A 14,546-nucleotide genomic window follows, 5' to 3' on the forward strand; every position below is an offset into this window, starting at 1 on the left:
AGTCACCCGATTTCACTTCGAAAAGTCTATGATAGTATTATGATCTTGAAAGCTTTGCGTAGGGAAGATATCTAGCTACATGTATGCAGCGTCTTTACTGAGCTTTCTTCTCTGTGGCTGCCTCATCTGCTAGTCTAGCCTCTTCCCTTCGTCTCGCCTCTCTCCTTTCCCTACCCCGAGTGACTAACGGTTTTGGCTCGAGATCTGCAAACAGGCGTTTGCAGAGCTTCTCAATTACCCAACAACCAACAAAGTCGGCGATCATGACGCTGGTTAACTTCACCTTGAACTAGACAGATGAGAGAACAACCATAAGATTTCATGCTAAAAATCAGGAAAGTGACGCACCAGTCCCTCCATCTCGACAATCTGTAGCCATCGGTTCAACTCGGGCATGAAGTCTGTAGCTCCAGAGAATGCAACAGCACTAGCGCCGACAAGCCCCCAGTACAAGCTCGAGTTCTCGCGGATTCCCTCACGGAAAGGGCGACCCTATAAGACATCCCGTCAATGGATCAAATCCAACGTCCTCGGCGAAATAAATTACCTGGAAGTTGATAGTAAATGTCGAGACCTGCTGAGAGAGACCCAGAAGGTAGATGGCGGTGTTCAAGAGACTGGGCTCGAACTTCGCCTCGAGGTCGATCACACCAGCTCTGTACAGGACTCAGTATATTTTCGGAATGAAATTAGATCGAGACTTACGGCTCAAGCATATGCGACAAGTTCGTAATGTAAACGAGCGATATAATGTGGAGGGCAAACTGGAGCAGCACGGATAATAGCACATAAAGATTGAAGATGTTGCCTAGCGGCCTCTCCCGGGAAAGTTTTTCAACCGGCTGTTGTCGAACACTCAGTACGGCCAAAAAAAAAGACAAGCAAGAACGCACCTTAGCCCGAGATATGCAGAGAAAACAAACGGACATCAACATCCCGCTAACGGTTACCTGATAATCACCAAACTTGATACCATCAAGATACTGAACCGACAAGCTGTACGCGGTGATAAGGCAATTCAGAGCCAAAATCTTGTACATCTGAATAGTAGCGACTAAGGTACAGCGACCTTGCCTGATAATGTGTGTAACTATTCCTAAGTTTAGTAGGCACTCTCGGTAGTAAGCGTTATGCAAACTCACTGGCAGCGACGTGGGACAGCTTCGATGTGAATGGTGCGGCGCATGAAGCGTCTCCAAGTTTGATCTGAGGAACATCCTCATCGCCTTCCATGTCGGCCATAGCGTCAGTAATCGAAGCAAGGTCGAACTGAAATATCGTCAGCCAGCCAACCCTCACAAAGACTACAGACCCTACCTTCTCCATCGGATTCTTTTTACGCGCGACTTGTAAATTCTCTGCAGCTTTTTTCTGCGCCTCAACAACATCTGGGTAGAGATGCGCGATGGCAGGAGGTACAGGCGGTGGCACCTGTCCAAACCTCGCCGACATCTTCAGCTGGCTCTCGTAAACTTTCTTAATCCGCTCGACCTTCTGATGTTCCGCTATTTTCTGGAGGTCCTCGGGTGTGCCATCTAGAAGAGCTACGCCGATATGAGCCTGCTTGAGTGCACCGACGTCATTGGTGCCATCTCCAGCCATGAGCGTAGTGTAGCCAAGCATCTTAAGACTGGTAAGGATAAATTCCTTCTGCGTAGGCGAGACACGAGCATAAACCCAGGTGTTTTGTACCAGGTCATTCCATGAAGGGCGAGATTCGAACTGCTTCATGGCAGCACCGGTAACACAGATATCGTACTCGTCGAAGAGGCGTTGGTCCAAAGGCTGAGACGGATCCACTGGAATAATCTTAGTTTCATCCACAGTGCGCCAGACCAAATCTATGACAAATGTTACTGCGCGTACTGGCTGCAATGGTAATCAACTCACCTGCTTCATCTTTGGGGTTCTCTCGCAAATCCAGAATCAGCGCGTCACGATCGACGATCTCGACATCACGCGCGACATGGACTGCCGTCAATGGGTTGTCGCCAGTGATCATAATGCACTATTTTGCGATAAGTAAAGTTCCATAGCGGACCGACGGCTTACCCTGTGTGACGAGTCGGCAAGCATCTTGAGTGTTTCAATAGCATCTGGCTTGAGAGGACAATGGAAGACTAAAAATCCTGCAAACATAAGGCTGCTCTCAACATCCTCGCGGGATAGTTTATTGATCTACAGCAACCGTTAACCGTTAATAACGCGGATGCAGTTACCAGACTATGACTAACCTTGTCGATCGATATGGTGCCGATCTCCTTCGTTCCCAATGCCAAAACACGACTGCCACGCCTAGTATACCACTTGTATGTCGCATCGTACCATTCGGGAACTTCTGCGAGCATGCCTTTGATCGTTTCCGGTGCACCTTTAACGGAGACGAGGACCTTGCCGCTGGGCAAGCTCGACACGGTGGACATGCGCTTGAGAGCCGACGAAAACTGGAAACGGCGCCGAATAAAAACCCTCGATGCACTGGGCGACTTGGCGGAAGATGGCGCTACTTGGTCGCCGCTCATAATCTGCCAGTCAAGAGCTTCTAACGTCGTCTTCTCCATTGGGTCTCCAACAACCGTGCCATCATCGAGACGAACAAGTGCATGTGCAGCAGCCAAACAGAGAGTGGTATACTTGGCAGTGTCCTTGACGTCCACGAGCTTCAGTTTGTCCGACCCGCTAGAATTGTGTGAATATTAGAGGGGAGATGTCGATTAGATATGGAATACTAACTCTATGCCAACAACACCCTCTAGGACCAAGTTCTCTGCAGTAATAGTTCCCGTTTTGTCGAAGCAACAAATATCAACGCGACCAGCGGACGGGATACGGAATGGCTCGGTGCAGAATATGGCTGATGAAAATAGTAAGATAGAGTACTATGGAAAATGAAATTTGATTTACCGAATTTTGATAGAGCAACCAAGGATGCATTCACGGCCAAAGAAAGCTCCATAGGCAATTCTGGGGGGACGACACTCGTAATGATAAGTACACAGTCAAGCAAGAGCTTGGACTTTTTCAGATCGCGCTCGATGCCTAAGCATACTCGTGATTAGTGGCCGGTACACAAGATATGACACGTACCCTTTACCCAAACATACCAACTTGCGGCGATCGCGAAGATAAGCAAGAATCCGATAAATAGGAACGATTCGAGATTATTCGCAGATACGCGTTCAGTTGAGAATATCATCGTCCTTACAAGTTGCCCCTGGGCTGTGCCAAAACCGGTTCTCAAAACAAGACCTAGGCATCCACCGTCCGGAGTTGCTGCAGTGACTTGTCCTTGACCTGAGAGCCGAATGACAACATTGAAGTAAACTGTAAGTGTTCAACGTACCCGTTGGGCTTGCTTGGAGCACCTTCGTTCCACTGAACAGGACTGCGTTCTTGTGCGCGCTGTCGACGTCAAGTTTGTCCCTGCTATCGAGAAGCTGTATGGATTCCTTAAGTAGCGGCGTAGATTCTCCCGACAACATAGCTTCGTTGACGATACATGTGCCTTGGACGAGAAGAATATCAGCAGGAACTACTGTTTCAAACTGCTGTCGTGCTGTGATGATACGTCAGTGAAGTAATATCGCGAACGGATAAATGACACTAACCAACAGAAACAAGGTCTCCAGGGAGAAGCTCGTCTGACTGTATAGTAATCCATTGTGAATGCCGATAGCATTGCATGGGATACGGAGCGACAGCCATCGTACGGAATTCTGTCAGAGTTTTCAAACGCTACAAGTGAAGTTAGCTTCGGAGTTGTTAATAGGAAAGGGGAAAACGCGCCTGCCAGACAACAGTACACTCGAACATGATGAGCATGAATAGCGTGAATAAGCTGTAGTACCAATACTCATCCAGGCACCAGAGTGCGACACAAAATATTTGGAAAACGAAGAAGGGGGCCGTCGCATGTTCAGCGAAAAGCTCCGAGAAGGAGGGGATCGGAATGTTGAATTCGTTTTTGCCATATAGCGACTTCAAGGGTGGAATTGTATCCAGATTAAGGCCAGTAGGGTGTAAAAAGGTAGACAGTGGTGGGCGCTGGGTGGATGGGTACGGGAGGCGAGTAAATACGACGGGATTCTTGCTGGCTACAACGTAAGTATCTCGCTGGTAGTTGAACGTGTAGGACATTGGCTCTGATGGAACACCCTTGAGCAATGGGACAATGTCGCCTTGACCACGATGGACGTGAGGAACCAAGCGTATACAGTCTGCATCCTCGATAGACCGCACCTTTAGAATATATGAGGATGTTATCTAAATCTTCAAACATAAATGCACACCTTTCGCGTTGTTATCCATGCTTTCGCGCTAGCACTCCAACGAGTGACCAGGAAACTTAAAGCATGACCTGCGCCCAGAGATACACAAGCCAGAAAAGTCCACTCCTCGCTTTTCAACCAGTCATCATACTTGATATAATATGCATACGCGAGAAGCGGATAGAGCGAGAGGAATGGAATGGTGTACAAATGCGTGTACCACGGAAGGGCGACATGTAAGCTGGCTTTAGCAATCTCATTAGACTGCACGGTGACAGAGGCCCTGCAGTGCATGTTAGCAAAAATTCAAAAAACCAAACCTGATACTTGCATGTTCAGCCGGGTACCCAGATGCTGCGAGTCTTCTGTCTAGATTGTTTTGACCAAGCGTGTTATACCGTACGTAGGTCGTGGCAAAATTTGGTTCTCAGACTCTGGAGTTCAGCTTACCCAATCCAATAACATTTATTGATTCCGAGCCTAGTATCTTCAAGTGAACTCCATGTGTTGAGTGGCCTGAGCTCGGCCGCCTGACTGGGTCATAGTAACTTGGTGGGTAAAAATCAACTCACGCATTATCGTGTGTTGGCGTCCGTCTTGCATGGTGTCATCTGTAGGTATGTAATCGATCTATGGCAAATATTAGACATCCACTGGTCACCACTTCTCCTCTAGCGTATCGTCTAGTACACTACATGCTCCTCTTTGGGACCCCACTCAACCAGCTTCCTTACTTCTTCGGTGTGTTGGCGAACATCTCTTTGACCCAGTGTTCTCCTCGCCGCCCTCCTCGCAAACTTCGTGGTTCGTACAATTCTCGCATTCAACAAGTGCCCGTCTGTCGTTATAGGCTCTGTGTTGTGGACCCCTCAACCGCGCAGCTCCTGCTACTACGTAATAGGTGCTCATGTACTTCAAACGCTTGCATGGCATGACAATATACTAAGTTGTAAGGGATACTATGTCGCTCAGCCACGCAGAACAATGAACGATTCCACATTCAGAGTCAACAACAGTCATATTTGAAAGCCACCGTCGCATACCCAGTAATTTATGTGTCGTTTGTGACGTCTACCATCTGCCACGTATACAGCCATGACCGTCTGTCGTCAGCAAGGTTCATTCACATCTTATAAAGTCCAGTGTTATCACCGCATGGCGTGGATGCTGACATTAATGCCTTATCAACCTATGTAGGTGTGACGTATTAATACACCCTTTCCGTTCTCATCGGCGGTCATCGACCGGTCAGCGCTAGCTGCTGAATTTGACGTTTCGAAGATGTCAGGTATCAATAATTGCACAATTGGAACGCGGTATTTACAAGGCCATTCGTAACTCAAGTTGCCACCAGTTCCCTCCCGTCCTTGCGTTTCAATCATGTTACAGCTGCCTGACCTGCGCGTTTCTGACAACACGCAGCTTGTCCTCGGTACTGCGGCTTCTCTTGGGGTAGTAGGAGCGATTTATCGGGCTTTCCTCGCAAAATCAGAGAGCGCCCTCCCTCTTCCACCCTCCCCTTTCACTTGGAGACTTCGGGGACACTTCATATCCCCTCGCAAGTAAAGTTTCACATTTCACTCCTTGCTTTGATGTTCATTGTGTGCTATCGCCGTTCAGCCCATTTCTCACTGTCGCAGGATGGATTGACGAGCACGGTCCTCTAATCACCATTCGCTCAGGAACTGAGAAAATCGTTATTATCGGCCGTCACAACGTGAGTCCCTCCAAGCCGACTTATCATGTCCAGGCTCAGCATATTGCAGGCCGTTGTGGATATCATGGAGAAGCAGGGAGGGTCACTCGCTGATCGCCCTCGCCTCGTTGCTGCTGGAGAAATTCTTAATGGTGGACTTTCCGTCATCCTCACACCTGCTGGGAGCATGTGGCGTCGGATGCGTAGGTTCGTTCGTTTCCGCGACACTACACGAATGGCCTCAAACTTATCTTCCGACGTGATATAGAGCACTTCATACGCATCTCCAGCCTAAATCAGCTGAGGAATATCAGCCCCTGCAGATGTCACATGCAAAGAACATGGTCCTTGACATTCTTGAAGATCCAGCCAACTTCCAGAACCATGCGGCAACGTAAGCGCTGTCCTATTGTATCACAGTGTGTTACTCATGAGTGTTTTGAAGTTATGCTGCAACAACGATTACGAAAGTTGCATACGGAAAGACTACGTCTACATCTGCTACTGATCCTGAAGCCAGACTTATCCGGGAGAACTTTAAATTACTTCGTAAAACCCTGCGCCCTGGTGCTTATCTTGTTGACGCAATCCCATGGCTCAAATACATTCCTTGGTATGGCCAAGAGTTGAAACGGGGGTTTGAGAGGAGCAGGCAGCTCAACACTGATCAGCTGAACCGCGTAAAACGGCAAATGGTACGCATTGTCTCGCCAATCTTCACGCGGTGTTTGAATCCTTCCGCAGCAGAGCAATGTGGACATCGGCCCTTCGTTCGTGAAACATATGCTAGAAAACGTCCAACTCCATGGCTTGACAGAGTCGGAGATGGCTTTTATTGCTGGCAGTTTCTATGCAGCAGGATTTGATACGGTAAGGTGTACTATATTGTTGTTTTTGAATATATGAATCGAAGACCCCAGACTACTTTGGCGATATGCACAGTGCTCATGGCAGCCGCATGTTTCCCCGATGAGCAAGCTAAAGTCCAGGCCGAGCTGGACGCGGTCGTAGGAAGTCATCGAGGTAGGTTGGTTCCCATTGCAGGCGTATCAATTTAAGGATGTCTCCACTGCAGCACCGACTTTCGCTGACGAGCAGTCCCTCCCTCTACTGCATGCCTTCATCTCTGAGGCTTTGAGATGGAGACCGTTGGTTCCCAGCGGTAGGTATCATCATTGTCGGTCCTAAACTTGAAGTTTACAACTTCACACGGCAGGGTTGGCTCACCGAACGACCAAGGAGGTGGTTTGGGCAAGTAGTTTCTGACTGACTAAATATGAGAATGATCATCTGGCCCATCAGAGAAACTATTGCATTCCAGCTGGGACTACGGTAATCGGTCATCATTGGTGGGTCCTTCAAGATAAAAAGTAACACGGGGCTGACGGAGAATGCATCAGGTCCATCTCTCGAGACCCAAAAGTCTTCCCGGAACCCCATGCTTTCAAGCCTCAGCGCTGGATTAATGACCAAGGTCGCCTTGGGGACGATCTTAAATTCTTTGTCTTCGGGTTTGGTCGTCGGTAAACAACCGCTCTTTTGTACGCTTGAACTTTGACCGACTCGTTGTTTTAAGCGTATGCCCCGGTCAATACGTTGCGACCAGGTAAGTGTTTCCTTCTACGCATATGACCTTCCAAGTTCACCCTGATTGCTGCAGATCGGTGTTCATTACCTCTCTCCTTATTCTTTGGGCCTTCCGTCTGACTTTGGATGCTACGAAATCGCTGGATGACATGGCGTTCATGAGGGGAGAGAACCAGCCATCCTTTATTGAATTCAAGGTGAGGGCTCCGGAGACCGAGCTCAGGCGGATGATGCAGGATGATCCTGACGTCGTGTGAGAAACTTTGAAGATGATGGGATCTACTTCAGGTCACCTCATAATAAATATTATTTGGTTTCGAGTTTCAAGTATTTTAAGTACTAGCACTGGTGCTGTAGCTTAGATGCAAACTTCCTTACTTTCGGACTAAGTATCATTCATAGTCCAGACACAGCCTCATGAGTGTGAAGTTGATTGATAAATTGGGACATCGTGCCGCGTCTTGGCCGTGTCGGTATTTCTCGAGTTCTTACTTAAGTAACCGCTCCAAGTTTGTCTTTACCTAAACCACCACAGAAAATACACAAATGGCCGTACGTCGAGTTTTCTACCATCTTTTCACAGGCTGATCACCCTCAAGGACCTAATGGATGAGGATGTTTTAAGTGACTTCGTCCCCAGCAACATTGTGTCGCGTCAGGTTAGCAGCCAGCATGCCCTATTATAGCACCGTACTGAAATCGAATTACCGTGTTTCATTCTCAGCAAAGCGAGGGAGTGGATGACGGCGAAAGCGAATATGTCGATGAAGGCATGAGTGCTCAGGAAGATGAGCTCGTCAGTGATGACGAGCAGGAGGCGCGTTCATGACATTGCCCCCATCACATTCATCCTCGGTTCTAACCTTTCAATCAGGGACCCGTCGCCGGCAGCTCATCTCCATCAAAACTGGCAAAAATCCAGCAAACCGTAGAGAGGCAGCAAAAGAAGCGAAAACGCAAGGCTGAAGAGAGTCAACTCCATGTCAAACGACAGGAAATGGACAAAGCGAAAGTGAGTGCGCGCGACTAGGAGGAGGCAGCTTTCTTATTCCACTTTAGATTACCGATGCTGTCAAACGATACTCGTATCTTCTCGGCCAGACCGATCTTTTCAAGCACTTTGTCGATATCAAGGCGCGTTATATCACGCCAGTCCCATCATATTCTGCTCACCATCCCGTAGAAAACCCGTGATCCACAATATGCTGCTTTATTGGACTCGCAGCCGAAGCCAAAGGGTAGGGGTAGAAAGAAGGGAACGTGCGTCATTCGCGTTTCTTCTGTATCATCACCTACTAATCCTTTAAGTAGCGACCAGAACGCACGTCATCGCAAGTCTGAGAAGGAAGAAGATGAAGAGTTGTTGAATGATGGGGGATTCGCTGCGGATGGAGACGACCAACCCTATGTCTTTGAAGAATCGCCGAGCTGTACGTGTCATCCAACCCCACGACTAGCTACGCTAAACCATAAATTCAGACATCAACGGTACGATGAGAACATACCAACTTCAAGGACTTAATTGGATGGTCTCATTGCACCACAATGGGTTGAATGGTATCCTCGCCGACGAGATGGTATGTGGTATTATAACTCCTAGTATTTCAGTTTAATACTCACTGCACCATACAGGGTCTTGGTAAAACATTGCAGACCATCTCTTTCCTTTCCTACTTGAAACATTATCGTGATACTCGTGGTCCCCATCTGATTGTTGTCCCTAAATCCACCCTTCAGAACTGGGCACGCGAGTTTGAACAATGGACACCGGATGTGAACGTCGTCGTTCTGACCGGCTCAAAGGATGAACGCGCAGAAATCATCGCTAATCGGCTCATCCCTCAGGATTTCGATGTCTGTGTTACCTCGTATGAAATATGTCTCATCGAAAAGTCGGCACTCAAGAAATTCTCTTTCGAATACATCGTGATAGACGAAGCGCACCGTATCAAAAATGTCGATTCCATCCTCGCTCAGATCGTCCGCTCGTTTATGTCCCGTGGACGTCTGCTTATTACAGGAACACCGTTGCAGAACAACCTCAAGGAACTGTTTGCGCTTCTGAACTTCATTTGCCCTGAAATATTCTCAGATTACGCGGATTTGGATTCTTTCCTACACAAGGATGATGATAGTGCAGAGGGGGAGGAGGATAAGAGCAAGAAAGTTGTGGAAGCTCTTCACAAAATTCTTCGTCCGTTCCTCCTGCGGCGTGTCAAGTCCGACGTGGAGAAGAATCTTCTGCCTAGTACGTTTGATTGATACAGATATATGCCTGCGCTGACGCCGCCTCGCTCGCAGAGAAAGAAATCAACATTTACGTTGGCCTGACGGAGATGCAGCGGAAGTGGTACCGTTCAGTGCTTGAGAAGGACATAGATGCTGTCAATGGTATGCTACTCCTCGACTTTGCTCAGTTCGCTCATCTCACCTGCTCCAAGGCTTGACTGGAAAGAAGGAGGGCAAGACCCGCCTCATGAACATGGTCATGCAGTTGCGTAAAGTGACATGTCACCCTTACTTGTTCGATGGCGCAGTACGTCTGTCGTTATCTCTTTTAGACACTAGAAACTAAATCTAGTAACCCAGGAACCTGGTCCTCCGTATACGACCGATGAGCACATCATCCAAAACTCGGGCAAGATGATCATCCTCGACAAACTTCTCAAGTCCATGAATGAGAAGGGTTCTCGAGTGCTGATCTTCAGTCAGATGAGCAGAGTGTTAGATATCCTTGAAGACTATTGCCTGTTCAGGGGTTTCAGTACGTAACGTTCAAAGTTGCCGTCTTCTGGGTTGACTTCTGGCTCGTTCAATAGGGTATTGTCGTATCGACGGTAGCACAGCGCATGACGATCGAATCTTAGCTATCGATGATTACAACAAGCCTGGCAGCGAGAAGTTCATATTCCTTTTGACCACACGCGCTGGCGGTCTAGGTATCAACCTCACCACCGCTGACATCGTCATCTTATACGATAGCGATTGGTTTGTTATCTATTTTTGTATTCCTCCGATTTGCTCATCCGTTTGCAGGAATCCCCAGGCCGATTTGCAAGCTATGGATCGAGCGCATCGCATTGGCCAAACTAAGCAAGTCTACGTCTTCCGCTTCATCACGGAGGACAGCGTTGAGGAGCGCATGCTTGAGCGTGCTGCGCAGAAACTTCGGCTCGACCAGCTAGTTATCCAACAAGGTCGCCAACAACAAGCAAAAGGTAAGATTCCGATCAGGGGTTTTCTTGCAAAGTGTTCATTAGTTGGGTGCAGCTGCCAGCAAGGACGAGCTGCTTGAAATGATCACACACGGCGCTGAGAAACTCATCAACTCAACTGACGCGTGAGTTACTTGGCATTATACAAGTTTTATATTTCTTGATCACTGCCAATCAGATTCCTCATCAATGACGACATTGATGCTATTGTCCAACGCGGTGAGGAACGTACGGCAGAGCTCAATAGCAAGTATGAGGGCCTCAATCTTGAGGACCTAAATAATTTCAAGTCCGATGCTACCGTGCAACAGTGGGAAGGCGAAGACTTCCGGCCAGGTGTACGTTTTTATTTCAATTTTGACGTGATCTCGAGTGTTCTGAACCACGAATTACTATTCAGCGGAAAGGCCTTAACTTCAACATGCTATCCCTCTCGAAGCGTGAACGGAAGGCTAATTACTCCGTTGACAACTATTACAAGGAGACGCTTCGGGTTGGTCCGTCGAAGACGGAGAAGGCGCCAAAACTTCCTCGTGCGCCCAAGCAAATCCAAATGTACATGAAACTTCTGTTCCTACCCTTTTATTACAATTAACGTCTTCCTGTAGACAAGATTTCCAGTTTTTCGACCCCGCTCTGGCTCAACTCCAGGAACGAGAACTCGCCGTGCATAAGGTATGCTCTTTATTGTCATTTGTCTACTTAGCGTTCATTCTGCAACCAGAGACAAAATGGTATCACAGCCACCCTTCGTGAATCAGGACCTGACGACACGCCCGAGAAACTTGAAGCCGAGCGCGCAGCTGCGCAAGAATTCATAGATACCGCCGAGCCGCTGACAGAAGATGAGCAGGCACTGAAAGAGAAGTACACCGAGGCTGGCTTCCACGATTGGAGCAGACGAGACTTCCAGCAGTTTGTCCGCGCGCTTGAGAATTTTGGATGGTATTGTATTTTCTGCTTTCTCGTGAGGTAGGTTACTCACGCACGTGTAGGACGGATGACTATGATCTGTTAGCTTCGGAGATACAGGACAAGGACTGGAGACAGGTTAAGAAGTACTACCTGTACTTTAAGAAGCACTGGAAGGAACTGTCTGGTAAGCGTATCGATCAGCCGTATTCTTCCGAATCTCAGCTGACGTATCTGAATGAAGAACATCCAAGAATTGCTGCACGTATCGCCGAAGGTGAAGCCAAGCGGAATAAGCGGTCAAATCTCGAATTTCTACTTGCAAAGAAGATTGCCTCGGTGCGCTATCCCATGCAAGAGCTCGAGCTCAACTACCCGACTACGAAAGGCAAGGTCTACAGCGAAGAAGCAGATAGGTACCTTCTGTGCCGGCTGAACCACTACGGGATGGGCGCGGACGACATCTACGAACGCATTAAGAAGGATATCATGGAGTTTCCTGTATTCCGCTTTGATTGGTTTTTCAAGAGCCGGACCCCACAGGAACTGCAGCGCAGGTGTAATACATTGTTAGGCATGATCGAGAAAGAGGCAGAGGCGAGGCAGGCGGAGGAGGTGAAGCCGAAGGGCGGATCGCGGGGCAAGGTATGTTCATCACTGCGTCTCGCAATGTACATCCTGACGTTGGTTATTAGAAGCGTGGAATAGATGATGTGCAGAAGGATGAAACGCCACAGGAGTCCGGGTCACCTTCTCCTGTTCCCGCGCCAGCACCCAAGAAGTCACACAAGAAGAAAAAGACGTAGATAGTCGTGCGTCCTATTTCAGTCTTTGTAGATTTATTATTTTCGTCGTGGAGGTATTATATTAAACTTGAGCGAATGCCAGCTATATTTACCAGAGAGCATGACATTCACGATCAATCCATAGCCCCATCGTTCTCGATTACCAACTCGTTGCCCATAGGCAAGGAGCGCAAATCTAAGACCCGCCCGAGGCATGTGGCTCAATCATCATTGACTCCACATCATTCTGACATGTGATGCGCAGCGAAATAATAAATTGCTGCTGTCCCCTCGAACGCCAATGGCATGCCTACATGTGCATGCATCAAAGTTTATTTGACCTTGTCAACTGATCAGCTGCTCGTCCATTCAAATATTCACGTTTTTGCATTCATTGACTGTGTGTAAACGAGTGCAAACGCAGAGAAGTCCTTGCACTGGACAAGAGCGATACGTATCGGTCTGTATTCCCCCTTAAGTGTTCACTGACACTGAATTGCATTTCACGGCTCTGGCACTCGATTGCACAAATAATAAGGGTGAGCACCTCAAGGCACTGTAACCACACGACACAGTACTGGAACGCTTGCCTATGCATCGCATATTCGAATTTAGGGCCGAACATCAAAAATCAATTTGTGGTCGTCTACTGCATCCAACGAATCGGCCGGAAGGCTTGATGACTATCAAATTATGCGCGCTTCATCGAATCAACGTCCCGGAGATGATCTGCTTTCATGAGTTTGAAAAGACGTCACAGCGCGAATCAGATGGATGGCAAGATTCGATTTAACATTGCGTGAGCAGCCGCGCCTTGTCTATATCATCGTATTTGTGAAGCTGAGTCACTAGGCTAAGCAACGACGATGCTTCATCAGGCCTCAACGCACGGTGGCAAGTCGTAGTCTGTTTTATGTTCTTCCCTTCTCAGTGCACTCTTTGTTATGCTGGTTGGCCATCGTGTCCTCAGGAGGAACGACATCCGTCGCCGTAAATTCAGCAATTGCATGGCATTTCGGTGGCAGACGATCGAGTGATTAGCGCCTTCGACGACAAGCGTTTATGGGCAGATGACAAGCTCCTGAGCGAGGGCAAACTGCTCGGTAGGTGGATGCTAGTGCAGGAAGGAAAAGGCTTCTGAGTCCTTCAAGTCCGTCATGAATTCAGGATTTAAACAAGATAACGACTTCAATAACCGGTAACCTTTGTCGTCGCACCAATCCAGTTGGTCCCTGTCTAAACGATGCCTCACTCCCAACAATGTACCTTGTCCAGTATATATCTGATAGGTGCGTTCTGGCCGCTGTACAATCCCCGCTGATGGTGTGCTGAAATCACGATAGCGCATACGGACTCATGTGGCCCTCGCTACGATTGCTACATCACCATCCAAAACTGCCTGTGTGTCACACAGACCTTGAGGCAAAACGGGGTCACAGACACGTCCCAGTTGTATGTTCATGTTTGTGGAATCCGCGTTCTGTGCGGCTAAAATACCTTTGGTTTGGGCTCTTTGGGAGTTACGTCTTACGTCGAGGGGAAGAATCGATGTGCACGCCGCCGTGGAGTTAGTAAGCTGCAAAAGGAAGAATTCAACAGAAATTTGGTACATTGACATCAAGACACACCTGTTCAGCGAGCACGACACCCCTAAACTTCCCTGCTACTATGGGTGTCCAATCGAGTTGGGAGAGCCAAGGGTCATCCTGCCAAGACTCGCCCCTCACCCTACCCTTAGCTTGCTCTGCGAGTTCGACAAGTCACAAGGCGCCTTTTCACTTTCCCATTTAACTCTTTGTATACCCTATCTGCATCCGCAAATGAGATTTTACAGCGCGGCCGCGGTGAATGCACGTCCAGATACCTTTGAACACTCGGGATCGGACACCCCAGAACAGATTCTACTGCTACAACCCCGACCACAATGCTCGCACTGTGCATCCCTGCCCGCGACGCCTGCGCCGGGCAACTTCACAAGGATTCAGCTGCAAGAGGCACAGACTAACGAGCACTGGCCGGTAAGTGATGTCAAACCCGGCAGCTTCAAATAACTTTGGTAGACAGCGGTGCCAACACTATGAAG

General features: G+C 48.4%; 3 protein-coding genes across 3 annotated transcripts; 2 read left to right on the forward strand and 1 right to left on the reverse strand.

Annotated features, from left to right (window-relative positions):
• Positions 1–10: 10 nt before the first annotated feature.
• Positions 11–4,668, reverse strand: DFJ58DRAFT_810389 (uncharacterized protein). The gene is made up of 18 exons (XM_041391409.1): positions 4,600–4,668; positions 4,290–4,551; positions 3,787–4,239; positions 3,609–3,735; positions 3,344–3,556; positions 3,088–3,294; positions 2,905–3,039; positions 2,734–2,854; positions 2,235–2,679; positions 2,053–2,178; positions 1,891–2,008; positions 1,318–1,841; positions 1,143–1,269; positions 894–1,090; positions 706–842; positions 548–656; positions 349–492; positions 11–289 (listed from the first exon to the last, which is right to left on the reverse strand). Coding segments are annotated over exons 1-18 (3,642 nt in total). The 5' UTR covers positions 4,602–4,668; the 3' UTR covers positions 11–94.
• A 532-nt stretch (positions 4,669–5,200) lies between these two features.
• DFJ58DRAFT_708356 (cytochrome P450) lies at positions 5,201–7,968 on the forward strand. Its single transcript, XM_041383781.1, has 14 exons — positions 5,201–5,217; positions 5,273–5,830; positions 5,889–5,985; positions 6,035–6,171; positions 6,233–6,358; positions 6,410–6,659; positions 6,709–6,834; positions 6,885–6,987; positions 7,040–7,126; positions 7,181–7,215; positions 7,267–7,313; positions 7,365–7,487; positions 7,541–7,570; positions 7,625–7,968. Exons 2-14 carry the CDS (start codon positions 5,649–5,651, stop codon positions 7,806–7,808), a joined length of 1,527 nt encoding a protein of 508 aa, XP_041239075.1. The 5' UTR covers positions 5,201–5,217; positions 5,273–5,648; the 3' UTR covers positions 7,809–7,968.
• A 93-nt stretch (positions 7,969–8,061) lies between these two features.
• On the forward strand, positions 8,062–12,818 carry DFJ58DRAFT_810401 (SNF2 family N-terminal domain-containing protein). The gene is made up of 23 exons (XM_041391410.1): positions 8,062–8,103; positions 8,151–8,210; positions 8,276–8,368; positions 8,426–8,563; positions 8,611–8,685; positions 8,735–8,811; positions 8,863–8,981; positions 9,031–9,128; positions 9,184–9,799; positions 9,853–9,942; positions 9,993–10,087; positions 10,141–10,315; positions 10,371–10,539; positions 10,588–10,769; positions 10,822–10,891; positions 10,945–11,104; positions 11,167–11,321; positions 11,375–11,441; positions 11,491–11,711; positions 11,762–11,865; positions 11,923–12,323; positions 12,374–12,675; positions 12,729–12,818. The coding sequence occupies exons 1-22, from the start codon at positions 8,098–8,100 to the stop codon at positions 12,482–12,484; spliced, it is 3,282 nt and encodes a 1,093-aa protein (XP_041239076.1). The 5' UTR covers positions 8,062–8,097; the 3' UTR covers positions 12,485–12,675; positions 12,729–12,818.
• The last annotated feature ends 1,728 nt before the right edge of the window (positions 12,819–14,546 follow it).

Source organism: Suillus subalutaceus (genome assembly GCF_016647625.1).
Source record: "Suillus subalutaceus strain FC151 chromosome Unknown DFJ58scaffold_134, whole genome shotgun sequence".
Classification (NCBI taxonomy): Eukaryota; Fungi; Basidiomycota; class Agaricomycetes; order Boletales; family Suillaceae; genus Suillus; species Suillus subalutaceus.

Coding starts and splice junctions, on each gene's coding strand:
- DFJ58DRAFT_708356 (XM_041383781.1), top strand. CDS start 5,649: ATGTTACAGCTGCCTGACCTGCGCGTTTCTGACAACACGCAGCTTGTC. Junction 5,986..6,034: donor TTATTATCGGCCGTCACAAC/GTGAGTCCCTCC, acceptor AGCATATTGCAG/GCCGTTGTGGATATCATGGA. Junction 7,571..7,624: donor GGTCAATACGTTGCGACCAG/GTAAGTGTTTCC, acceptor TGATTGCTGCAG/ATCGGTGTTCATTACCTCTC.
- DFJ58DRAFT_810389 (XM_041391409.1), bottom strand. Junction 4,240..4,289: donor CATGGATAACAACGCGAAAG/GTGTGCATTTAT, acceptor TATATTCTAAAG/GTGCGGTCTATCGAGGATGC. Junction 493..547: donor CATTTACTATCAACTTCCAG/GTAATTTATTTC, acceptor GATGTCTTATAG/GGTCGCCCTTTCCGTGAGGG.
- DFJ58DRAFT_810401 (XM_041391410.1), top strand. Junction 10,892..10,944: donor CTCATCAACTCAACTGACGC/GTGAGTTACTTG, acceptor ACTGCCAATCAG/ATTCCTCATCAATGACGACA. Junction 11,442..11,490: donor GAGAACTCGCCGTGCATAAG/GTATGCTCTTTA, acceptor TTCTGCAACCAG/AGACAAAATGGTATCACAGC.